At 46.3% G+C, this 24,946-nt stretch overlaps 1 protein-coding gene, 1 long non-coding RNA gene and 1 other non-coding gene across 3 annotated transcripts in view; 2 read left to right on the forward strand and 1 right to left on the reverse strand.

Moving 5' to 3' along the window:
* The window catches only part of Dcps (decapping enzyme, scavenger), a 53,582-nt gene that overhangs the window by 3,438 nt on the left and 25,198 nt on the right, over window positions 1–24,946 (reverse strand). Inside the window, exons 3-4 of the mRNA XM_076924609.1 lie at window positions 8,501–8,646; window positions 1,675–1,788 (exon numbers count right to left, since the gene is read on the reverse strand). Coding sequence (XP_076780724.1) covers window positions 1,675–1,788; window positions 8,501–8,646 — 260 coding nt within the window. The remainder of the gene's footprint in view (window positions 1–1,674; window positions 1,789–8,500; window positions 8,647–24,946) is intronic.
* On the forward strand, window positions 15,826–17,578 carry LOC143438944 (uncharacterized). The gene is made up of 3 exons (XR_013107464.1): window positions 15,826–16,049; window positions 16,667–16,738; window positions 17,000–17,578. It is a non-coding gene; the product is annotated as an uncharacterized LOC143438944 (long non-coding RNA).
* LOC143439491 (small nucleolar RNA SNORA48) lies at window positions 16,829–16,973 on the forward strand. Its single transcript, XR_013107713.1, has one exon. It is a non-coding gene; the product is annotated as a small nucleolar RNA SNORA48 (small nucleolar RNA).

Raw genomic sequence — 24,946 nt, forward strand, 5'->3', positions numbered from 1 at the left:
TCCCTACCACAGGACACTCAAAATAATAAAAGCAATTTGTTTTAACTGTTGGTGAACAAATCCCAAACACCCCCACTAAATAGTATCTCCTGCTCTGCTGGCATGGAACGAGGCGTGGAGCCTGCTGCTGTCAGCTCACACAGGTTGGGTGAGAGAAGAAGGAACCATTCTCTGATATTAGAGACGAGGAAAGGATTTCTGCAGGCAGCCAAAGATCCTCCTGGCACAGAGAACTGAGCTGAAAAACTAGACAAGGAGAGATGAAGCTTGAGACCGATACTCCTTGAGGTGGGGTATCTGTCACTCTGGGGAAAGTTCTTATAAAGCAGGAGAAAAAAAAAAAAAATCAAGGTAAGTTTTCTGGGAATAGCAGGAGTTGTTAGCTTTACATTAACCCCTAGGGATTCGAAGGAAAGATTCCTGGTCTGAGAGGGCCAAAGAGCTTATGCTGTGTGAACTGAAAATGTACTGTGTATAAACATTTATGTCCACAATATATGAGGATTCCTTCTGGAAGCTAAGATGAGGTAACAACAGTAGTGGTTCCTGAAGAAGGGGATCTGCGGAACGTGGAGTGAGGGAACTCACTCCTCCTACACAGCCTTTGTATTAGATCTGTTTTAACTATGGGCACACAATAAAAAAGTGAATCATGAAAGAACATATAGGCAATCTCTTGATCGGACGGAGGAAGTCAGGTATGGTCGTACACATCTCAGGAGGGCTGGGAATTACAGGATTGAGGTTAGCCTGGGCTACAGAGGGCTGCGTCGTCAAAGCAAAGCAAGGAGTAGGGAGAACGTGACTTGGGAAGGCATAACCTGTAGCAGCATTAGACAGCTGCTACATAATGCTGAGAGGATGAAAGGAAGAACCAATGAATACGCTTAGGGCCACCCGTGTGGGGATAGTAAGTACATACTTCTAAGGCTAGAGAGACAGCTCATGGCTACAGCTCTTGCCCAATATGCTTGCCACCTTAACACTTGAGCCTCAGTAGAAAGAGACAGGAAAAGAAAGGGAGAACAATGTTTCCAGGAGGGGTGGTGAGCAAGACTGAAGAGTGCCAGGAAGGCTCCTCTAAGCTGCAGATTCTCCATCGCTTGATCCTTCCCTTGACCCCACCCCAGTACAAGAATCAGAAGCTCAGATACGACTTATTTTAACTGCCGGTGATGCTGACAGCTTCTAAGGGAGCAATAAAGTTCACTGCTGTCACAAGCCAAGGAGCTGAGGTACTGAATAAAGTAGGGCTCTCTCACATCCCTAGGCTGGAATCTGCCTGCAGTCACAAGCATTTCAGTCTCGGGAGGCAGTTCTTCCTGTCCACACCTACTTCTCATGAGCAACTGGGCTTTAACCCAGAGTTTCCAGGTGCAAGGCTGCCTGAGAGGACACAGGACTTTGCCTACAGCCATGGAGGCAAACATCCCCCCATGATGCCTTTTGGCTAAGAGCAGGGTGTCAGAAGAGGCTTTAGGTTGACCCATGGAAGCAAATGTGGTTGTCTGTGACAGCTATGCACTGTCAGCTGGAGGGGCTCAAACCATTCCGTACTGGATAACGGTAATCGGAGCTGTGAGGGAGCAGGGCCCACAGAGGCAGGCCAGCAGCGTGGTACCATGGTAGCGGGAGCGTAAGAGGCTAGAGTGCTCCAGCACCTGGTCTCTTTACCTGCTGCTGGTTCCACTTGAGGTCTGGGATGAGGACAAAGCCGTCGGAAGGATCTGGGTTCTCAAAAACAATCCGGTCAGTTTCAGCCTTCTTGTCAAGGATGTTATAGACCCACTAAAAGCAGAGAAAGAAAGAGTTTACAAATCCACTTACACTGATTGGGACTTTCCAAGAAAAATGGTCCAGCTATAAACTCGGCCACAAACTCGGGATGGATACTCACTGGCTTTGGAAGACTTTCCACTTCCCCCAGAGTAGACCCTGGTTATCACTGGCATCGTACAGGCTTTTGAGCTCACACAGGGCTGGACCCTTTAGGTTTCTCATGCTCAACACAGACATATACACACCCTGCCTGCTCCTGTACTAACCTCTCCACTGTCGAACAAGGCAGAGGAGATGAGGACCTTCGAGGAGGACAAGGGCACAGAAGCTCTTTCTGCAATGGCAGACAGCCACAGTGCAGTGAAGCCTCGACTTCTCTAAGCCAGTGAGTGTGAGAGAACTATTGTGTGGGGTTGGTATGCTATGTAGCTGCAGGCTTTGCTAACAAGCCCCACACGTCAAAGCAACACAGAAAGCCACGCAGGCATAGGAGGTCTCAACACTCTCACAGGACCTCAGGACCTCTTACTACTTCCTGATTAGCAGCTGGCAGTCTTTGGAGGACCCTTCCCCATCCTGAACAGACTCCAAGGGCGTCACTGTACAGGTACCCCGGGGGGGGGGGGGGTTGATCTGTGAGGAAGCCAGACCTCAAAGAGGTTAGGCTGAGGTGCTCCCAGGCTCACAGCACTCAGAGCCCAGGTGCTTCTGGGTTTTCTCTATTTCCCCAGCTAGGAGAGCCCACCTGCACACAGGAATGCACCATGTCCGAAAGATAAAGCCGCTGGTGAGAGGGATGGAATGAGCAGCTGGGGCCACACCATTATTTATCTCTTCCTTCTTCAAATCAGAAGGATTTCCAGGCTCACGGGTAGAGGAAGGAAGGTGCTACAATCCTTTTCCCTCTCTAAGAAGTGCTGGCATAGGCAGTGTCCCCCAAAGAGCAGAAGCAGGAATCTGGCCTGGAGGCAGAGAGTAGAGGACATCTGCTAAGAATACCTTGGCTTCTGGGATCCCAACGATTACTCAAGGAGACACTTCAGTCCAGAGGGCTTGCCTACCCCACGACTACTTTGCAGGACAGACCAACGAGTCAAGGGGCCTCCCTAGGACAAGATGGGTCTGGAGAACACTTACCAGTGAAAGGTACCGTACACGGCAGGGTGCTCGCTCCTTCCTGACCCCCAAGGGGTTACGCACGAGCCACACCCAAACACGTATTTTCACATATTTCTTTTTATTAACACTATTTCCTTTATTAAAGCAGGGAAGAAAAATACAGTGGCTGATTTCTGACTCAGGCAGGAAACACCAGTGAATGACCTTGCACGTGTGATTTCCAAGAGGAAAAGGAGGTCTGTGTCAGAATGGGCTAGGATGCACGGGTATGTTTTCATGAGGCATATTATTTAAGGTAGCTTCTGATTGATGGACTTCAGTACTCTGACATCTGGACCCTGGTGGTCAGCCTTAGGTGAAGGAAGTATCTAAATAAAAGAATAGACCTTGGTGGCTAACTTTAGGGATGTAATCTATGGCTTACAAGGGAGAGAGGGTAAGGTCTGACACTGCCAAGCTTTCCATGCCCCAACCTGCCAAAGCCCTTCAAGTTGGAGATGGTTTCTTCACAAAGTACTTGTGGCTGAGTCACACACAAGCTAATGGGCTAAGATTCTTCCAGAAGCATTTCCCCTGCCACCAGAGACATCTTTGGGCATGTGCTACTAGAAGAAAAAGAGTAAGCAAAGCTGAATGAAGCCTCCCAGAAACAGAGGAAAGAGACTGACCCCCTTCTACCATGGAGAGTCCTAGAGCACCTCACACCCGGCCTCTGGGACTATCCCTTACCCAGAGGCGCACAGTTCCCACTGGAGAGCAACACACACACAGTCACAAAGCGTCAAGGAGCTCTGGCTCATGACAGCACCTCCTCAGCTCCTCCCTGACTTGCTTCCACCGCGGGCAAGCAGCTGAATCCTCTTTCTGCAAAGTCTCCTAAGATCTGTGCATGAGGCTGATGGGGAAGGTTTTAACAGGGACATGCACATACAAGGACTGTCCCAGAGCCTGCTTGATGGAGGACCCCAAGGAACGGCAGCAGAGCAGAGACAACAATGGGGCAGCTTAATGGAGAGGCAAAGTGAGAAAGGGGTTGGTTGGAGCCAGCGTGAGCTGCCCCACACTTGTGTCGCTCTGGGAGACAGTTTGCAGGTGAGGAAGATGCAGGTTTGAGGAAGGTCAGGCAAGCCCATGTAATTCCGAGCCTAGGAACATAGCACATCCTGCCTCCTGGGAAGAGCCAGGCCAGTGGGCAGGAACCTGCATCCACAGGAAGTCCCATGGCCAGCAGCCCAGAGAAGACAGGCTGGGAAAGAAGGGAGCGAAATTCACACAAATTACACAGGGTCAGGGAGTGGGGGGCCTGCCCTCAAAAGCCAATGCTGGTGGGCAGTGCTTCCTAGAATCCATGGAGCTACAGTGTGACCCTAGCAACAACCTGTAAGTCCTCTTTCCTTCCTGGACCCCCCAAGGGACGTCTGGTCCCTTTCCGCTCTCCCTCCACTCACACCCTCTGCCCCTCCTCCGGCCATGCTCTCCCTCCTGTCTACTGCACAGCACACTTCTTCCCCATTCCTCTGCGGCATCCGTGTATGCTAATGTAGCTCCACTTGGAACCCTGTTCTGTGCTGGCAACAGCAGTGGGCGCATGATCAATGGGACGCCTCCCGGTTCTCACACACCTAACACGGAGGAGCTGTGAGTCACAACTTCCAGGCAAGGAAAACTCTGTTCAGGGGCTAAGGAAGATGCCCACTGCTCCTGGCCGGAGGAACGAGAATCCGAACACTAGCGCATGTGAAGGCTGGATGTGACGGCTTGCAGATGGGTGTTTTTAAGCCAGATGATCCTGAAGGCTTCAGGTCCAGACACACCGCTGCCGCTTTGTGTCTTTTACTGGATGTTTTACTAGGAAGTTATAAGTACCTCAAATTTCAGGAACTGGACAGAGTAATTTGCTAAGAACCCAGATGCTGAAATCAGATAGCATGGTTTTCTTTTCTTCAAAAGACCTGTTATAAAGATTTGAGGTAATGTATGCAAAATGCCTACCACAATTCCTAGCGCCTAGGATGTACACAATAAATCCCAAACTGAGCATGCTGTCTTCCACACGAGCTTCCCCCTGCAGTGGTCAACAGCCTGCCCTCATTAATGACGGCTCCATTGTCCACTGTTCACTCTGGTAGGACCCGGGGGTCACCCCACAGTCCTCCCTCTCTGTATCACCATCAAGAGCCCTGTAACCCAACTGGGGCCTCCTCCTGAGTGGCGCCTTGTCCTTCCCTGCTTTGGATCCATGCTGGTTTCTGGTCCTGCTCCATTTGCACTTGTTAAATTTCATCACACTATCCGCGTCCTTAGAAACATCACAGATATTTACAGTCGGAAAAATGGCTCAGGAGACAAAAGCACCGGCCACATGAGCAAAAGGGCTGACCAGAGTTCAGATCCCTAGGATCTGAATTAAAAAGTAGCTGGTAGTAATCTATCTCAGTGCTCAGGAGAAAGAGGTTGGGAGCCTCCAGGCAAGCTGGCTAGCTACCCTAACTGAATCTACAGGCTCTCAGTTCAGTAAATGAAGTGGAGAATGATGGAGGTAGACATCCAACATCAACCTCTGGCCTCCACAAGTACACGAGGCTGCATCGGCGCACATGCACACCCACATAGATTCAAACATGTGTATACAGATGTGCGCATACACCAGACACCTATACACATGGCAGGAAAAGAAAATAAAAAGCATAGATTTATAAAATGTACATATGGGGCTGTCAAGACGGCTTATAGATAAGGGCACTTACTGCCAAGTCTGATGATCAAGTCTGATGATGTCTGAGTCTGATCCCCAAAAGATAAGTAATCCTCTGACCTCTGCCTGTACACTATGGTGCATGCGTGTGTGCACACATACATACATGATAAATAAAAATAAAATGTTAAAAATTTCATTAAGAAAATAAAAAGCGTAAGCCCCAGTTTTAGTCTTTGAAGGGCCAGACAGTAGACACAGAACAGTCTTCTGCTGCTATTTTTAAGAATGTCCTCCGGTGCCCATGAACTTCCAGTCTCCTGAACACAGTCCAGAGACCTTCTCCAGGCCACTCAGAGCCATCCCCACTCAGCCTGTCACTGGTGCCTACTCTCATCAATACAGAACCTCTGGACCTGTTCTTCCCTCTGCCTCGTTCACTTTGTCGACTTCTATATATCTCCTAGAACTCAGGAGAAGGATTCCATCTCTGTGACCCCAAGTCTGCCCTGGTCCCTCTCACGGCATCACCACTATGCTCACACAGCCCACCAGTGGGCTGTGTCATTATCACAGCTGTCCATCTGCATGTCTGTCTTCCCTGACAGTGTGTGGGCATTAGCAAGAGCTTGTCAGCTGGAGCCCCCTTAACGCCCTGCACAGCAGATACCCAATAATACAGAGATGGCTGCCAGTTACATTAGAAGCTCGTGTCAATCAGATCTGAAAGAAAGGAGTCCTGCTGATCTACTTTTGTTTACTGGGTAATGGTGCACAGTAAGGTAGTTACATGACTCATGTCAACTAGACGAGGGAGGGCCTCTCCTCTCAAATCCCAGATATGTACTAACAGCCCCACAGAACATATGTTCTAGAAAGTTCCTCTAGGATCCTACACAGGCGTTATCTAGGAATGTAGAGACACTCCCTTTCCACTCAGAAGACAGAACAAATGCCAGGATGTTTGTTTGTTTGTTTGTTTGTTTGTTTGTTTTGGGGGGGCCAGGATGGACAGATTCTGGTAGAATTCCTGCTTAGTATGAATGAGACCCTGTGTTTAATCTCCAATACCACATACACTGAGTATGGTAACATACATCTGTGACCCTAACATTTGGGGAAAGGGGCAGTGGGGGCAGAAAGATCTGAAGTTCAAGGTCATCTTCTGCTACACAGTGAGTGTGAGGCCAACCTGAGCTACATGAGACTTTGTGTGGTTGTTAGTTTTAAGTGTCAACTTGATACAACAACAACAAAAAAAATCACCTAGGAAGAAAGAGTGTCAATGAGGGCTTGCCTAAAGCAGGCTGTGGGCATGCCTGTCTGGCAGTTGTTTCTCAGCCTCTCGGGAGGTTGAATGACTCTTTCATAGGGGTCACATACCAGCTATTTACATTAAAATTCACAACAAGAGCAAAATCACAGTTATGAAGTAGCCGCCAATATTATGGCGGGGGCTCACCACAACATGAGGAGCATGAAAGGATCACAGCATTGGGAAGGTTGAGAACCACTGCTGTAGGGAATTTGTCTTAAGTGATTTCACCGATGTGGGAAGTCTCAGCCTGAATGTGGGCAGGGCCGTTCCCTGGTTTGGGACTCTGGACAGAATAAAGGCAGAGAAAGCTAGCCAAGCAGTAAGCATGCATGTGCTCACTCCTCTCTCACCTGCGGACGTTTTGTGCTGGGTTGTCTCGGCTCCTGACACTGTGACTTCCCCACAGTGATGAGCTGTGGGGAACTGAGTCTGGAATTGTGAGCTAAAATAACCCCACCCCAGGTAGCTTTATATCAGGATATTTTAATCACAGCAACTGAAATGAAACTAGGACAGCTTGCCTCGATTTTTTGAAAAAAAAAAAAAAAGAGGAGAAAATAAAAGACCACGAGCAAATGCTACTGGGAGGTGCCACCGGCTGGACTGCCCGGTCTTATTACCAGAAAGACGGCTGTCAGCACATGGTCTCCCAAGCGGAACAACACTCCTCAGGCAGTCTCCCATGTCCTCACTTCCCTCTGTTACAACTGATAGAACAGCACCCTCACACTTCTGAACTCAGGAGGAATGGCTGTGAGTGCCCCACATAAGAATATTCTCTACCATGTACCCTGAGTCTGGAAAGAGTATAAAATGGGTCCAAAGAGAACACCAGTAAGTGACAGTGAGGAGCCACTGAGGCCAGAGAGTGGGCAAGGAAGTGACTCATTGGTATGCATCAATCATATTTAACTGTGAGTAGCCACATGGGGCTAATTCCAGGCAGAGGCTCTGTTTGGCACTGGGCCTAAACCCATAGAACTGCCAGGATATCTGAGCTAAGCATCCTGTATCTGGCTCAGCCCGAGCACTCTGTCACCTTTGGATACACAGGTCTCTACTAAACACACACTGGGGACGACAGAAGACAGCCTGCTGTGGAAAGAACACAAGGGGGGTGAGAGACAGGAAGTGTTTGCTCAAGGACTTGCCTCCTGAGGGCTGGATTGCTACAGTAAAGACTAGTGGCTGGATCAAGGTCGTCTGACCCAACAGAAGGCTTTTACCCACTCACAGATCTTCAGTGCGGACACAGCCAGAGGCTGTACAGGGCTACTAGAGAGCAGATAAAAATTCCTCCAGTGAGACAGACTGCTCAGAGAACATCTGTAGCAAGCCCCAGTACCTCATAAAGGGCAAAAGATAACAAAGCCTGTCCTGACTGTCCTGAATAAAACGGCAACCAGCCCACACCAGGCAGCTCTACCCCACAGAGTCCGTCCACGCTCCTCTTTGTTGTCTCACAGTCACGCAGACTGTCCAGGCCCTCGGGTATCTGTGTACTATTTCTGGGATGACCCCAACAAGGTGCTTACAAAAAGACAAACCACTTCAGGAGCAACAGTTTATGAGACTTGGCAGTTAGTCACCTGGATGCTGAGGCTCTGGGACTCCAGGTAGGGTAGGGTGACGTTCCTGTAGTCATCTCCGGTCTCTCGGATCAGGCGGAGGTCCTGACGCATGTACTTTTGCAGGTGTTTCTCTGTGGCAGGGTACACCACGGTTGTTTTTATATCTACAATGACACAGCACAGTCAGACTAGAAAGTGAGACCATTAAATTCATGAGGTAAACCACATTCCTGGCAAGAAAAGGCTTTTACTCTTACTCTTTGGCCCCTCACTATAGCCACCCAACCTCCCTGTTGCAGGCACAGTGAGTGACCAAAGGTTTCTCACTTCTTATATGCAAATATCTAGGTATGTGGCTTTCTGGATGCAAAGCAGGAATCCTAGTGGCTCCTTTAAGTAGCTTAGTGGCTCAGTGTGGACTCTGGAGCCAGGCTGTCTGGGCTTAAGGCCCCTGCCTGTGCCTGCTTCTCCCTCAGTTGGGAATTTGGTCCAGTTACTTAACTTCTGTGTTACCATCTACCAGATGAAGACAGCAACAGTTCTTATGTCATATATTGGAAGATGAAGTGAGTCAGTTATCTGAGAAGCTCTTAGAACAATGTCTGCTGCTTATAAACACTTCAGAAATGCTGGATGGGGTGCTTGTGGGATGGCTCGGGGGTAAAGGCACACGCTAACTTGAATTTAAACTCACACGGTAGATGGAGAAAACCAACTCTTGCAAGCTGGTCTCTGACCTCTATATGAACTGTGGTAACACAATTAATTAAGCAAGCATGTTAGATGTTGAATCCAGGTTTCTCAGGTGGCACCATCAATTACTCTGGCTCTATGGTGTAGTGTAGTGTATCATGTCTACTTCTCCAGTAGCCTAGTCTCAGATATTAGTGTCCCCTTCCTCTGTAATAACCAAATATGTGTAGACATTTCCAAAATGTCCTTTGGAATTTTTGTTTGTTTGTTTTTGTTTTTCGAGACAGGGTTTCTCTGTGTAGCCCTGGCTGTCCTGGAACTCACTCTGTAGACCAGGCTGGCCTTGAACTCAGAAATCCGCCTGACTCTGCCTCCCAAGTGCTGGGATTAAAGGCGTGCGCCACCACCGCCTGGCCTCCTTTGGAATTTTTAAAGAGACTGAATTTTAAAGTGTTTGAATTTGTAAAGACTGTGGGGTTTTTAAGTTTGTAAAATAATTTATATTGCAGTGTTATTAATCTGTGATCTTGAGGACAAACAAGAAAGGAAAGGTTATAGCTTAACAGTGATAGGTGTGTGTGTGTGTCTGTGTGTGAGAGAGAGAGAGAGAGAGAGAGAGAGAGAGAGAGAGAGAGAGAGAGAGAGAGAGGTGACAAGGAGTCAATTGTGCTAGATAGTTTTCTCTGGACTTTACACAAGCTAGAGTTAACTGAAAGAAGGGAACCTTAACTGAGACAAAGCCTCCATAAGATCCAGCTACAGGGCATTTTCTTAATTAGTGATTGATGGGGGAGGGTCAAGGTGATGCGGGCCCTTGGCTGGTGGTCCTGGGTTTCCGAAGAAAGCAGACTGAGCAAACCACAGGGCACAAGCCCGTAAGCAGCACCCCTTCATAGCCTTTCCATCAGTTCCTGCCTTTAAGTTCCTGCCCTATTTGAGTTCCTGTCCTGACTTCCTTCAATGATGAATACTGCTGTGGAAGTATAAGACAAATACATCTTTTTCTCCCCAACTTGTTTTTGGTGATGGTGTTTCAACACAGTGATAGCAACCCTAACTAGGGTACAGTGTTTGTCTATTTGTGTGTCTGTCTGGTTAGCTGATACAGTTTCACTTTGTAGCCCCCAGCTGGCCTAGAAATCACTATACAGATCAGGCTGGAGTTGAACTTGTGGAGATCCTGCCTTTTGTCTCCCAAGTGCTGGAATTATAGCTAAGAATACCAGTTTTAATCAGCAAGAAATCCTGAGCCCAGGGTGAGGGCACAAACTTTTAATCCAAGCACTTGGGAGACAGGTGGATCTCTTGTGAGTTTGAGGCCAGCCTGGTGTACAGAGTGAGTTCCAGGGCAAGCCTGGACTGTTACACAAAGAGAGAGGTCTCTTGTCTGGAGAGGTTGGTGAGAAATCCTGTAATTTTCGTGCGCAGACTACATTAGAAGGCTCTGGTCTAGCACCACCTGGCTACGGTTAAGTCTTTTCAACTATTGTCAATAACACGTGGCACAGCTGGTGCCTCAACAGAGATTACTGGGGGAGGGAAGGACGGTGGCCTGATATTGCAAAATTAGCTGGATGTTTCTAAAGAGCCCTACATGACCCCTCTTGTGGGACTTAGGTACGATCTTCCAGGGAATAGTATTTCTTCCTTGTATCAGCACCCAGCTACGAACCAGCAGCCTGCACTTTCAGACTGGGTCTGAGAATGTGGATGGTTCTATTGTACTTTTGTGAATGAGAAGGAGAGTGGCAGGAATTCAGAACTCATCCAGTGTGATGCTGAAGACACAGCAGAGGCAAGACTGGAATGGAACAAAGGCCACTTTAGCTTGAAGTCGGTGGTCTTTTAAGATGTTGGCCCAGTTCTTCTAAAGCTCAGTTGACACATGCAGGTGACACACCAAGCACATGACTTCCAGTGGGCATAAAGCATCCCATTCCATCACCTCTGAGACAGGGTGGCATGGTGGGGAAACCAGAGTTCGGAATCAGAGTAGCCAAATAGTTCACCTTTTCCGCTAGGTGACCCTGAGCATATGACCTCCTCGAGGCTCATATTCATCGACTGTTAAAAAGGGTGAACACAAAAGCTGCCTCTCCGCTGTTGTTAGCATTAAGTAAAGCATGTCATCTGGATCACCAGAAGAGTTAGTCTAATTCTCTGACATCTGTAGTGCAAGGCAGAGCATGAAAGTAGAGGCTTGGGCCAAGTAGCCTAGGTATAACCCCTGAGTCTGCATCCACAGGCTGTGTGATCAAGGACAAGTGGCCAACCCTCTCTGTTGCTTAACTAACCTCAGCCACATAACTGAAGATGATAATGGCACTATCCTGGCACTGCTGGTACGAGAACTACACCAGCCAATGAGTGAAAGACATTCAGGAACTTTCTCTCACACACAGAAGCACAGCGCTGACACCAGTGTCTGTGTCTCCTTGTTTCCGTGGTGCTGTCAGCTGCCTGAATTGGAGAGAGATGGGCCTTGGCAAGGGAACTCTCTCGGAGTTGGGGGGAGAGATCCTGGAACCAAGATGAGGTTGACACTAGAAAACAGCCTGATTCAGCAGGCAGGGGACACACAGCCCTGGGCGGATAGCCTGGGGCTCTTGGTGGTTCCAGAGAGCGAGCCCCAGTCTGCCCAGGCTTGTCAAGGATCTGGCCCAGCCACCCAGGTTGCAGGGAGACAGGAATCTCACCAAGCCAGCCCTCACCTGTCCTCCACCCACCTCAGCATGGAGAAACTCCAGAGACTTTACCCTTCCTTCCCCAGAAGCTGCTGGAACCCCACAGGTGGGAGCCCGCGTGCTAGTGTGAGGCTGTGGCCTAGTCAGTTCCTTCACCCCATTTCCTGCTGCCTCTGCCGCATCCACTATTGGGGGCACCTAGGGCTGCCCTGACAAGTACCTCTCTCTATCGGCCAGATCCCCACAGCAGAGATCCTGGACGGTTCTTCGCCGCCCCTGGGTTCAGGCCAGCTTGGCAGTTCTACGATCCTCCTTTGTCTCCTCTCCCCTTACCGCTGACTTACCACACAGTTTTCCTGTCCACCTCCCCATGAGAACAAAAAGTTCAAGGTCACATTTGACTTGTTTATTTTACTCTTCTTCCCTGGCACCTCACACGGTAGGTGCTCGGTAATTATTGCACAAGCGAATGCATGAATTTGGCTCGCTCTTTCTTTCTTCCTTTCTTCCTTCCTTTCTCTCTTTCTTTCTTTCTTTCTTTTTTTGACTTTAAATCTTGAAAGAACATTTGTGTCCCAAATGGAATAAGTTCTCTTTGATTACAAAAAAAAAAATAATAATAATAATATTTCTTTTGCAATGCTGCTTTCAACTGGCAGCCTCCAACCCACCTCCAGAGTCTCACCTGCCGTTCAACCTCAGGAATGTGGTCAAAAGCTAATGACTGATAAACACACAAACATCTGTTAAGAATATGCTGGGGAACAGGAGACATTTGTGCAAGCTCCGTTTCTCTCACTGGTCGCTCGACAGTTACACGGGACCGATGCCCTCTCCCCAACCTCACTGCTGATGCAGGCTCCAAATCGATCACAAGGAAACCCCAGCACACGGAGTCCCAGAAGCATTCCCCACGAGTGCCTTTAATACTCTGCCAAAGAGGTCGGCTTTAAGGACGTACTGGTGCATGCCTGCAGGCCATCATCTGGGAGGCTGAGCCCAGGGTTTGGAGGCCAGTGTAAGCAATATACGGAGACCCTGTCTCAATAAGCAAAACAAAACCCAGATGTTAAAGCTAGAAAAGAGAAAGAAAGGCTGAGGAATTGCTCCAGAAGAGAGTAAAGGGATGCACCTGAGGGGGTCGCAGTGGATCCTGGATGGGACAAGAGTCCTGCTTTCCACTGGACTCGGAGTAGGCACAGTCAATAGTGGACTACCTATAACTCTGGCTTCAGTGCGATCTGACACTTCTGGCTTCTGGAGGCATCTGCATCCACATATATAGTCTTTCGAGACAGGGTTTCTCTGTGTAGCCCTGGCTGTCCTGGAACTCACTCTGTAGACCAGGCTGGCCTCGAACTCAGAAATCCACCTGCCTCTGCCTCCCAAGTGCTGGGATTAAAGGTGTGTACCACCACTGCCTGGCAAAATATTTCTTAAAATAATAAAAAAATAAAAATTTAAAATGGGAGATTTTCTAGAATGAACAGTTCAGTCCACTTCCATACTTGTCTCCTGAGCAGCATCACCATATCTAAACAGAGGGGGAGGCGAAGCAAAAGGAGACGGAAGTCTTTGCTTGTCTTCACTACTTTCCTGTAGAATGCTTTTGTTATTGATGTCCTTTTACTGTTTTCAAAGTAAGAGCTTAACAAAACAGAGTGAGTGTCCATACCCTCCAGAACCTTGGCTTGCGTTCCTAACAAACCCACTAGACTGCGTGTTAAGCCGGCGAGTGTAGCTCATTGGCTTCTCACCAGCCACATGACTGGGTGATGATCCCATTCTACACAGGAGACAGATACGAAAGCCCGAGTGGTCCTGAGGCTCCTGCCACCACAGGGGCAGCCTTAACTAGCCAATGGGCAAAACTTCTTGGGATGCCTCTCTGGCAAATGCCACCAAGTAAGCTGGCTTGAGGGAGCGCCTGCTCTGCTTGGCATGATCAATACCCTGCAGCAACTCTTCCACCCAAAACCTTCCCTGTTTGTGTAGCTTGAGAAGCAACAAGGAATTCCCCAGCCACACCTGCCTGCTGGCATCCTTTAAAAGACCACACCTTGAACCCCCCAAACCCACCCCTTGAATGTTTACAATGTAATAAACGGTTCCATGGTACTCTTCCCAAAGACTCCTGCCTGACATTTCTTAAATTTTGTGGGGTTTTTTTGTTGTTTTTAAATTTTGAACTCAAGCTGAATTTACAGAGGCTGAATGGAGTCAGGTGTTACTTGCTTTGCAATTTCTCACTCCTCCCTGCCCTCACCCGGGTCTCCAGCCCCACAGAGGCACCACTGGGACCCCACTGGCCACTTTTTTGGCTTTTCTCATTCTTACTTGACTTCTGAGGTTCGCTATGACTGCACTGGCCGCTCTGGAAGATAGGATTTATCTCCGGCTGGTCCTCTCCGAGTGCCCGCGCACACACAAATGCACGTCTGGCAGCATGCTTCCCAGAGGCCCCTTCCCTTAGCTACAACACAGGTTTTGATAAACTGATTTTTTTTCTAGTGTTCAAAATTAGTGATTACTTTTTTTATATCATTAATTTTCTGTTAAGATCATCTCATCAAGAGTTTGGTCGAGAGTCAACGGTCAGTAAACACACAAACATGTTAAAAATACGTCTGGGAACAGGAGATGCATATGCATATCTCCCATACGCCACTCAATGATTATTTATAAAAACTATATCGGGCCTCAGCCTCACTGCTAAGGAAATCCTCACCTCAATTACAAGGAAAGCCCAGCACATGGAAACCCAGGGCCATCTCAGAACCCACTTTCCTGTTTACATAAATCTTCAGACATATTGTAACTCATCAGGCACATGAGCAATGGGTATGCCTTCCTGGTGCCTCTGCCTTCCCCTTTCACCGCAACTGGGCAACTGGACAGGTGGTCTTCCGCCATTGTGATTATTTCCTTTTTTGCTGAAGCAGCGGTCTTTAAACGTCAAGTGGGCATTACTTTTGAAACTGCTTCTTAGAATTTTCATTAGAAAAAAACCATACAAATACTTTCAATTCTCTACAGTAACTTACCTAGTAAATCAGTGGGCAGAATTTAAAAGCACATATAAAGGAATACTATTCAGCCATTAAAAAGATAAAAGGGGGAGGGGCCTGGAGACAGCTCAGCAATTAAGAGTGCATTCTGTTCTTGCAGAGGACCAGTTTGGTTCTCAGCACCCGTATCAGTCAACTCACAAGGACTTGACGCCTTCATCTCAACTCGCCAGAAAATGTTCATGTGCACAACCCTCCCTCCCCACGTACATATATTCACATAGTTTAAAAATAAAATTAAGAGTGTGTAGGATGGCCCTGTGAATAAGGGTACACAATGACCTTCCACCTGGAGTGTCATTCCTGGGACCCACGTGGTAGAAGGAAAAAACCAGCCAAAAGTTGTCTCTGACTTCCATGACGCGTTCTGGCAGTCCACAGCCACACATAGACAGACTGTGCACAAAATATTTTAATGTAATAAAAATTAAAAAACAAAAACAAATCTTAAGGGCTGGGTGTGGTGTTACACAACTTTAATCCTGGCACTGGAGAGGCAAAGGCAGGCAGATCTCTGAGTTTGTGGCCAGACTGGTCTACATAGGAATTTCCAGGCCAGCCAAGATTACATAATAATACCCTGGAGGGACTGGGGGTGTAAAACAGGCCCATGTGTGACTCTGCACTTGTGTACTTATCAAACATGCAAAAGACTGGGGATTCAATCCCCAGCAATACCACACACACACACACACAGAGTAGCGCATGCCTGTACTCTCTGAGCCTCTGGAGGCTAAGGTAGGAGGATCATCATGAGTTCGAGACCAGTCTGGCTGCCATAGCAAGACCCTGTTTCAACTGGAGAACATCTCTGTTGCCAACCTCCTAGCAATGGTCCCTTCGTACGTTCCTTGGTTTTTGCAGTTACTCCAGGTCATGTACCCACATCTGACGATCTGGAAATAGCAGCCTTGGGAATCTAGGCTTTTCTTAAAAGTCATTAAAGTGGAAGGATACAGGACTATCCTCTGAGCCAAATCGCTATCATCTTTCGAAGTTTGGCTGGGCCTACTTGCCAAAGATCATCATAGCTGGGCTTTGCTGTCGAGTTCTGTCCTGGAAGGAGGGCGCAGGGAGTCATGGGATTCTTACCTAAGTGTCCAGCCACCCTTCCCACCACTTGTAAGTATGCAGTTCTGTCCTACTTGTGTATGGCCTTGGAGTGCATGGGAAAGCTAGAAGATACAGATGGAAAGGAAATGTGGAAGGATCTCCATCTGCATAGCTAAGAGAGTGTGACTGTTCATGCTGAGTGGTCCTTCTAGTGAGACTACTTTAAAGTCAGTCACCCACACTCCTGACTGTAATCCCTCACTGTCTGTCTGCTCTGTAAGGAAGCACAATAAACTCACTGGTTCCCCAGGGTTCACTCTGGTGGAACTGCAACATAGCTTGTTGTTGGGACTGCATGGAAGAGTAGACTCTGTTTATGTCTCTCCAAGGGAGGGAGGAGGAGGAGGAGAAAGGATGAATAAGAGTGAATGTGATATATATATATATATATATATATATATATGCTGGATAGTTTTATGTCAACTTGACACAAACTAGAGTTATCTGTAAAAAGGAAACCTCAATTAAGAAATGGTCTCCATAAGATCTAGCTATGGGATATTTCCCTAATTAGTGATTGATGAGGGCAGGCCCAGGTGGTGATGGTCCTGGGTTGTCTAAGAAAGCAGGCTGAGAAAGCCATGGGGAGCAAGCCAGTAAGCAACATCTCTTCATGGCCTCTACAGTCAGCTCCTGGTTCCTGCCCTGTTTGATTTCCTGTCCTGACTTCCTTCGATGATGAACAATACTGTGAAAGTGTAAGCTGAAGAAATCCTTTTCTCCCCAACCTGTTTTTGGTCATGGTGTTTTTATCACAGCACTAGAAACCCTACCTAAGACAATACATTCCCTTCTGGCAATGGACAAAGAGATACCTTGTTGTTGGTGGTGTTCTTACATCAGTCAGGGGCAGAGCAGATGGCAGTCCTTTGTTTATCCTAGCTTGATTCCTGGCTTGGCAGCCAAAGCTGTTTTATGTCTAAGGACTCATAAAAAAAATCAAATCAAATCAAATCCAGGTACAGCAGCATGGGAGGAGGAATACAGAGACCTGTGGACTACCATGCTACCCAAAAACCTGCTCTCCGGCACACAGCACAGGCAGGCCACAAGGTACCTCCTTGCTTCCACATCAGCAGAGTCGGAGGATGCCACCCAGGATCCAGCCTCATGGCCAACCTGCAGCAGGAGCCACCATAATGAGCAAGTATGTGGTGGTCAGATGGGAGAGGCCAACCTGCAGCAGGAGCCACCATAATGTGTGAGTGTGGTGGTCAGATGGGAGAGGCCAACCTGCAGCAGGAGCCACCATAATGTGCGAGTGTGTGGTGGTCAGATGGGAGAGGCCAACCTGCAGCAGGAGCCACCATAATGTGCGAGTGTGTGGTGGTCAGATGGGAGAGGCCAACCTGCAGCAGGAGCCACCATAATATGCGAGTGTGTGGTGGTCAGATGGGAGAGGCAGAGAAGTGAAACAGCTTAAGCATTGTGAAGAGAGGTGGAACTGGAGACTTGAGGATGAGAGGAGGAGCCTGCTGAGAGTGGCCAGCCCTGCCACCTGGGGCCATACTGGGTCTGTGGTTGTGGCAGCCACTGCCAGGGACCACATGGATGTCCCAGAGCTGTGTACTGGCTCCTCAATGGCTGCAGCACTCAGGAGAGCAGGCCCTGAACCTTGACCAGACAACACAGTGGAGCTGGCTGCGGTGAAAGGGGTGTGAGTGAGTCTGCCCAGAGGCCGTGAGTGTGGGAGAGCTGACCCCACCACTTGTCTCCTGTGGGTGGCATGGGCACAGAAGTGATGACCCCACCCATCACCACTTCTGGCAGTCACAGTCTGGAAAGCTGCCCATAGGGCCATAAGCTGGGGAGAGCTTGCCCTGCCCTTTACCAGAAGCAGTACTCAGGAGAGCTGACCCTGAACTTCACCTGGGCAGCACAGTAGTGCTGGCCCTGGTCAAGGGGGTGCAGATGAGCTAGCCCCAGGGTCATGAGATCAAGTGAGCTGGCCCCACCACTTGTCTGCTATGAGGTGGCTTGGGTGCAGGGGTAATGCCCTCCCCCTTGCTCCCTCACCACCTTCGGCAGTCAGGAGAGCTGGCTTTGGGGACATGAGAGCTGGAGAGCTAGCCCTGTAGCACTCAGAAGAGTGGGTCCTGCACCTTGCCTGCACAACACACTGTAGATGGCCCTTATGGAGAAGACACAGGTTAGCCAGCCCCAAGGATCTGAGAGTGGGAGAGCTGGCCCAGCCCTTCCAAGGCTGCTGCACTTGGGGAAGTGGGTCCTCTGCCTTGACTAGGCACAGTGGAGCTGGCTCTGGAGTTATGGGTGCAGGTGAGCTGGTCCCGAGGGTATGAGAGCAGGAGAGCTGACCCTGATTCCTGATGACGGTGCCATTGGGTGGCCTAACCAGAGCAGTGCTGGAGAGCTCGCCCAGGTGGTATGGAAAAAAAAAAAAAAAAAAAACTAAGAAGGCTGACCAGCTCAGCTATTACCCAGTCCCAGTTCCAGGGCTCTGAGATGACCCACCCGCAAATCTAAATCATCTGCAATCAACTGGGACATGTAAAAGGGACAGTCCTGCTGATCCAAAGCTGTGGGATATGGAAAACAACAGGATAACTGGGAGGAGCCCAGAGCCAGAGTCATTGCAATGAACATTTTGCAAGTGAAGATGAATGGACAGAGGGAAACACTGCGGGACACGCTGTGACAGATTACATCTTCCATGATGAGATGTTTTCTATGCCTTGTTTTTTGGTTTTTGTTTGTGTGTTATTTTTATTGGAGGGGGGTCATTAAAGGCGAAGGGCGGATATGAAGGATTGGCAAGATGAGCAAGACTGGGGTGCATGATGTAAAACTGACAAAGAATAAACAGTGAAGAAGAACAACAAAAGAATACATTGTAAACACGTGTGGGAATGCCCTAAAGAAACCCATTATTTTGCCTAATTAACATAAGTTAATACAACTGGTTTTTATTGTTGTTGCTGTTGTTTTTGGAAACATTCTCACTGTATAGCTCTAGATGGTCTGGAACCCACTTTGTAGACCAGGCTAGCCTTGAACTCAGATCCACCTGCCTCTGGTTAGCATTAAAGGCGTGCACTAGCACGCCAGGTACGAAACAAATTTTAGCACCAAAGTTTACATCACATATATGCTGTATCTACCATTAAAATGATTCATGTTTTGAAAAATACATGGAGCCAGAGACATATATAATGTTAAAATAATAAATTATTACTATTTATTATTATTATTATTATTATTATTATTATTATTATTATTATTATTTTGAGAAAAGAATCTTGCTATGCATCCTTGGCCATGCTGGCCTCAATCTTGCAGCGTTTCTCTTGCCTCATTCATCCAAGTATTTGGGACACAGGCATGTGACACCACATCTGGTATCACATCTGGTATCTTCTTATTGTTCTGCTATAGTGGAGAATGGCCCCAGACTCTCATGCATTCCAGACAAGAATATCACTGAGTTACACCTCTAGCCCAACTCAATGTTTTTAAAGCTGATTTCTCTTAGTCAATGGAAGAAGACATTGTATTTTGAACAGCTTCCCAAATAAAAGGATTAAAACGCCTCCTGTTACGATTGTTAAAAAGTACAGAATCACCACATTTGTAAACTGGGAAATCTCAGCTTATGTTTCTTTTCCTGTATATAAAGCTGGGTATCTTCATCAGCATGTGGAATGCAAACAGGGAACATTAGCCGGCCAAAAAACTCACCAAGTTTCTATATGCAGCACAGCCACCTGACTTGTGAGGCCTGGGGTAGAGCCAGGGAACCTGTATATCTAACAAATTCCCAGGCGGCCTGATCCTGCTGGCCCAGGGACCACACAGAAGGATAACTGGGCAAAAGCTCAAGCTCAAGTTGCTTTCACAGTGATGGTGCAAGGAGTTAAGTCTGCAACTTGGAGCATTTCAAAGTGTCTTTATTCTAATGTCACACTTCAGAATTTGCCTAAAGAATTCCATTCCAGGATTGGGGGGGGGGGGGGGTAGGAACATGGCTCAGAGGGCAAGGGTGCTTGCTGCCAAATCTGATGACCTGAGTTTGATTCCCAGAATCTACATGATGGAAATCGAGACTGGACTGTGACTTCTACATGTATACTGTGGCATAACAGAACCGTTCCTACACACAGAATAAAAAAAAAGTTATGATAATAATAAAGTAAATTTGGGGGAGCTGGAGAGATAGCTCAGTGGTTAAGAGCATATACTGTTCTAGCAGGGGACCAGAGTTAGATTCCCTGCATCCATGTTGGGCAGCTTACAACCACCTCTAACTCCAGCTTCAGGGGATGCCGTATCTCTGTCAGCACCTGAGTACATGTGCACACACACACACACACACACAATTTTCTTTTAAAATTTAAACTTTAAAAAGTTTTTAAATATCTTGCCTATAGCTTTAGCAGAAGACTTTTGCTTTACCAGAGGCCATACCAGCACTAGGGACCCCAAGTAAGACACCACCAACCTAACCCCAACAGTACCATCTACATCCCCCCCCACACCCCCAGCCCTACCCCCATATTCTGGCCAGCTCACCACTCAGGCAGGAGACTCCTACTTTACTGGAGGCCACATGAAGAAACCCAGATGGCTAGAGGCCAGTGTAAAAAAACAATCAAGAACAGCCAGGGCAGTATGATACCACTGTAGCCCAGCTAACCTCCTACAGCAAGCCCTGGATACTCCAACACAGCTAACGCACAAGATAATGACTTTAAATCCAATCTCATGAAGACGATAGAGGTCCTTATAAAAAAGAAAAAAAGAAAAGAAATGAATAAATCCCTTTAAAAATCCAGGAAAATACAAACAAGCAGATGAAGGAAATGAATAAAACTGTTCAAGATCTGAAAATGAAAAGAGAAGCAACGAAGAAAACATAAACTGTATCTAAGAAATAGAGACATTTTCAGCCATGATAAAAGCCATGTTTTGGTGACAAAATCCTCTTATTATTATGACTGCTAGTTGCTCCTTATCTAATCATTAAGATGGATCAAATAGGACTTGGTCTTTTAGCAAGTGCTGGCATTTTTTTTTTTTTAAATTTCATTTGCTGCACACAATAAAAAGGGAGTCTGTGAGTCCTTAAAAAAGAAGACATAAACTGAGGAAACCCTGGAGCTGGAAAATCCAGGGAAATGAACAGGAACTACAGACGCAAACATCACCAACAGAATACAAGAGACGGAAGAGAAAGTTTCAGGTGTAGAAGAAACAATAGAAGAGTCTTTGGTCAAAGAAAATGTTAAATCTAAAAAATTCCTAACACAAAACATTCAGAAAATCTGAAACGCTGTGAAAAGACCAAACTGAAGAATAATAAGAACAGAAGAAGAGTCATAGCTCAGAGGCTTAGAAAATATTTTCAACAAAATCATAAAAATTTTTTCCTAACCTAAAGAAGGAAATGACTATTAACATACAAAAAGTTTACATAACACCACATACATTAGACCAAAAAAAAGGGAATTTTCCCCACCACACAGTAATCAAAACACTAAATGTACAGAACAAAAATAAACAATATTAAAAGTTGCAAGAGGCCGGGCGATGGTGGCGCACGCCTTTAATCCCAACACTTGGGAGGCAGAGGCAGGCGGATTTCTGAGTTCGAGGCCAGCCTGGTCTACAGAGTGAGTTCCAGGACAGCCAGGGCTATACAGAGAAACCCTGTCTCGAAAAACCAAAAAAATAAAAAATAAAAATAAAAGTTGCAAGAGAAGAAGGCCAAGTAGCATGTAGAGGCAGACCTGTTAGAATTACACCCAACTTCTCAACAGAGACTCTAAAAGCCAGAAGAACCTGGGCAGATGTCTTAGAGACTCAAAGACACCCCAGATGCCAACCAAGATAACTATACTCAGCAAAATTTTCAATCACCAAAGACGGAGATAACACAGTTTCTGTCCACAAATCCAGCCCTACTGAAAACTCCAACTCAACAAGGTTAACTACACCCAATAAAACAAAGAAAGTAAAGAATTTCACGTCAGCAAAACCAAAAGGGAAGCACACACACATACACACACCCACGCCCACGCACACACACATACCACCACCACCACCACCACCACCGCTGCTGCCAACATCAAAATAGCAGGAATTAACAACCATTGGTCATTAAAATCCCTCAATCATCAATGGACTCGGTTCTTTAATAAAAATACACAGGCTTACAGAATGAATGCAAAGACAGAATCCATCATTTTGTTGCATACAAAAACACACATCAATATCAAAGACAGACATTATTACCTCTGCTAAAAGGGCTGGAAAAAAAATTTCCAGGCAAATAGACCCAAGAGGCAAGCTGTTATAAAGCCATTCTAATATCTAATAAGGTAGATTTCCAACCGAACTCAACCAAAGGAGATGGTAAAGGACGCTTCATACTCATCAAAGAAAAAATCCTCCAAAATGACTTCTCACTTCTGAACATTATGGTCCAAGTGCAAGGACACCCACATTTATAAAAGAAACATTACTGAAACTCAACCCACACACGAAATCCTGCACATTAATAGTGGGAGACTTTACCACCCCACTCTTACCAATGGACAGGCCATCCGGACAGAAACTAAACAGAGAAATAATGGAACTTACAGACATTACAACTAAAATGGACCTAACAGATATCTACAGAACATTTCACCCAAACACGAAGGACTGTACCTTCTTCTCAGTACCTCACCGAACCTTCTCCAAGATTGACCACATACTCTGTCACAAAGCAAGTCTCAAAAGATACACGAAGACTGAAATAACCCTCTGTATTTTATCAGGTCGTCATGTATTAAAGCTGGGTTTCAACAACAACAGAAACAATAGAAAGTCTACAAACTCAGGGAAACTGAACTCTCTACTGAATGACCATTTGGTCAAAGGATAAATAAGAAAGAAATTAAAGACTACCTAGAATTCAATAAAAATGAATGCGCAAAAAACTCAAAGCTACTGGACACAATGAAAGCAGTGCGAAGAGAAAAGTTCATAGAACTAAGAGCCCTCATAAAGAAATTAGAGAGAGAAATACTAACAACTTAACAGCTCACCTGAAAGCTCCAGGACAAAAAGAAGCAAACGCACCCAAGAGGAGCAGATGGCACAAACTAATCAAACCAAGACCTGAAATCAATAAAATAGAAACAAAGCAGAATCAATGAAACAAAGAGTTGGTTCTTTGAGAAAGTAAACAAGATAGACAAACCTTATCCAAACTAACTAAAAGTCAGAGAGAAAATATCCGAATTCACAAAATCAGAAAAGAAAAGAGGTACATAACAACGAATAACTAGGAAATTCAAAGATTCATTGGGTCACACTTCAAAAACTTATACTTGACAAAATTGGAAAGACTTAAAGTAGTGAGCAAATTTCTTGACAGAAAAATTTCTTATTTATCTTATCTTATTTATACTTGATAGATACTTATCTTATTTATACTTGATAGATAAATGTCTTATTTATCCTTTGACCACTTACCAAAATTAAATCAAGATCAGATAAACAATTGAATAGATCTATAACTCCCAAGGAAACAGAAACAGTCACTAAAACCCTCCCAACCCAAAAAAGCCCAGGGCCAGATGGTTTTAGCTCAGAATTCTACCACATTTCCAAAGAGCTGATACCAATACTCCTCAAATCACTCCACAAAATAGAAACAGAAGAAACATTGTTAAATTCATTTTATGAAGCCACAGTCACCCTGAAACCCAAACCATACAAAGACTCAACAAAGAAAATAAACTACAGACCAATTTCTCTCTGAACATTGACACAAAAACACTCAATAAAAATACTTGCAAATCAAATCCAAGAACACATCAAAAAGATCATCTACCTTGATGAGGTAGCCTTCATCCCACAGATGGAGGGATGGTTCAACATATGAAATTATCGGTGCAATCCACCATATAAACAAACTGAAAGAAGAAAAAAAAAAAACACATGATCATCTCGTTAAATGCTGAAAAGGTCTTTAACAAAATCCGACATCCCTTTAATAAAAAATCCTGCAGAGATCAGAGATACAGGGGACTTACCTAAACAAAAATAAAGGCAATATTCAGCAAGTCAATAGCCAATATAAAATTAAATGAAAAGATCTTTCAAGATTTGTAAAGAATTATGTCAGAATACTAACAGGAATTGCATTGAATCTGTCTATTGTTTTGGGTAAAATGAGAATTTTTATTATGTTAATCCTACTGATCCAAGAGCATGGGAGATCTTTCCATCTTCTGATAGCTTCTCCAGTTTCTTTCTTTCTTTCTTTCTTTTTTTTTTTTTTTTTTTTGGTTTTTCGAGACAGGGTTTCTCTGTGTAGCCCTGGCTGTCCTGGAACTCACTCTGTAGACCAGGCTAGCCTCGAGCTCAGAAATCCGCCTGTCTCTGCCTCCCAAGTGCTGGGATTAAAGGCATGCGCCACCACCGCCCGGCTCCAGTGGCTGTGAAGAGACACCATGACATGAGCAAGGCAACTTTTATAAAGGACAATACTTAACTGGAGCTGGCTTACAGTTTCAGAGCTCAGTTCATTATCATCATAGTGGGAAGCATGGCAGCATCCAGGCAGACATGGTTCTGGAGAAGGAGCTGAGAGTTCCGAATCTTTTTTATTTTGTTTTTTTGAGACAGGGTTTCTCTGTGTAACCCTGATTGTCCTGGAACTCACTCTGCAGACCAGGCTGGCCTCGAACTCAGAAATCCACCTGCCTCTGCCTCCCAAGTGCTGGGATTAAAGGCGTGCGCCACCACTGCCCAGCAAGAGAGTTCCAAATCTTGATCCAACTGCAGTCGGGAGAGACTGTCTCACAGGAGCAAGGAGACACAGTGACACACTTCCTCCAACAAGGCCCCACCTCCTAGTAGTTCCACTCCCTGGATCAAGCATATTCAAACCACCACAG

The sequence above is a fragment of the Arvicanthis niloticus genome, chromosome 26 (assembly GCF_011762505.2).
Source record: "Arvicanthis niloticus isolate mArvNil1 chromosome 26, mArvNil1.pat.X, whole genome shotgun sequence".
Taxonomy (NCBI): domain Eukaryota; kingdom Metazoa; phylum Chordata; class Mammalia; order Rodentia; family Muridae; genus Arvicanthis; species Arvicanthis niloticus.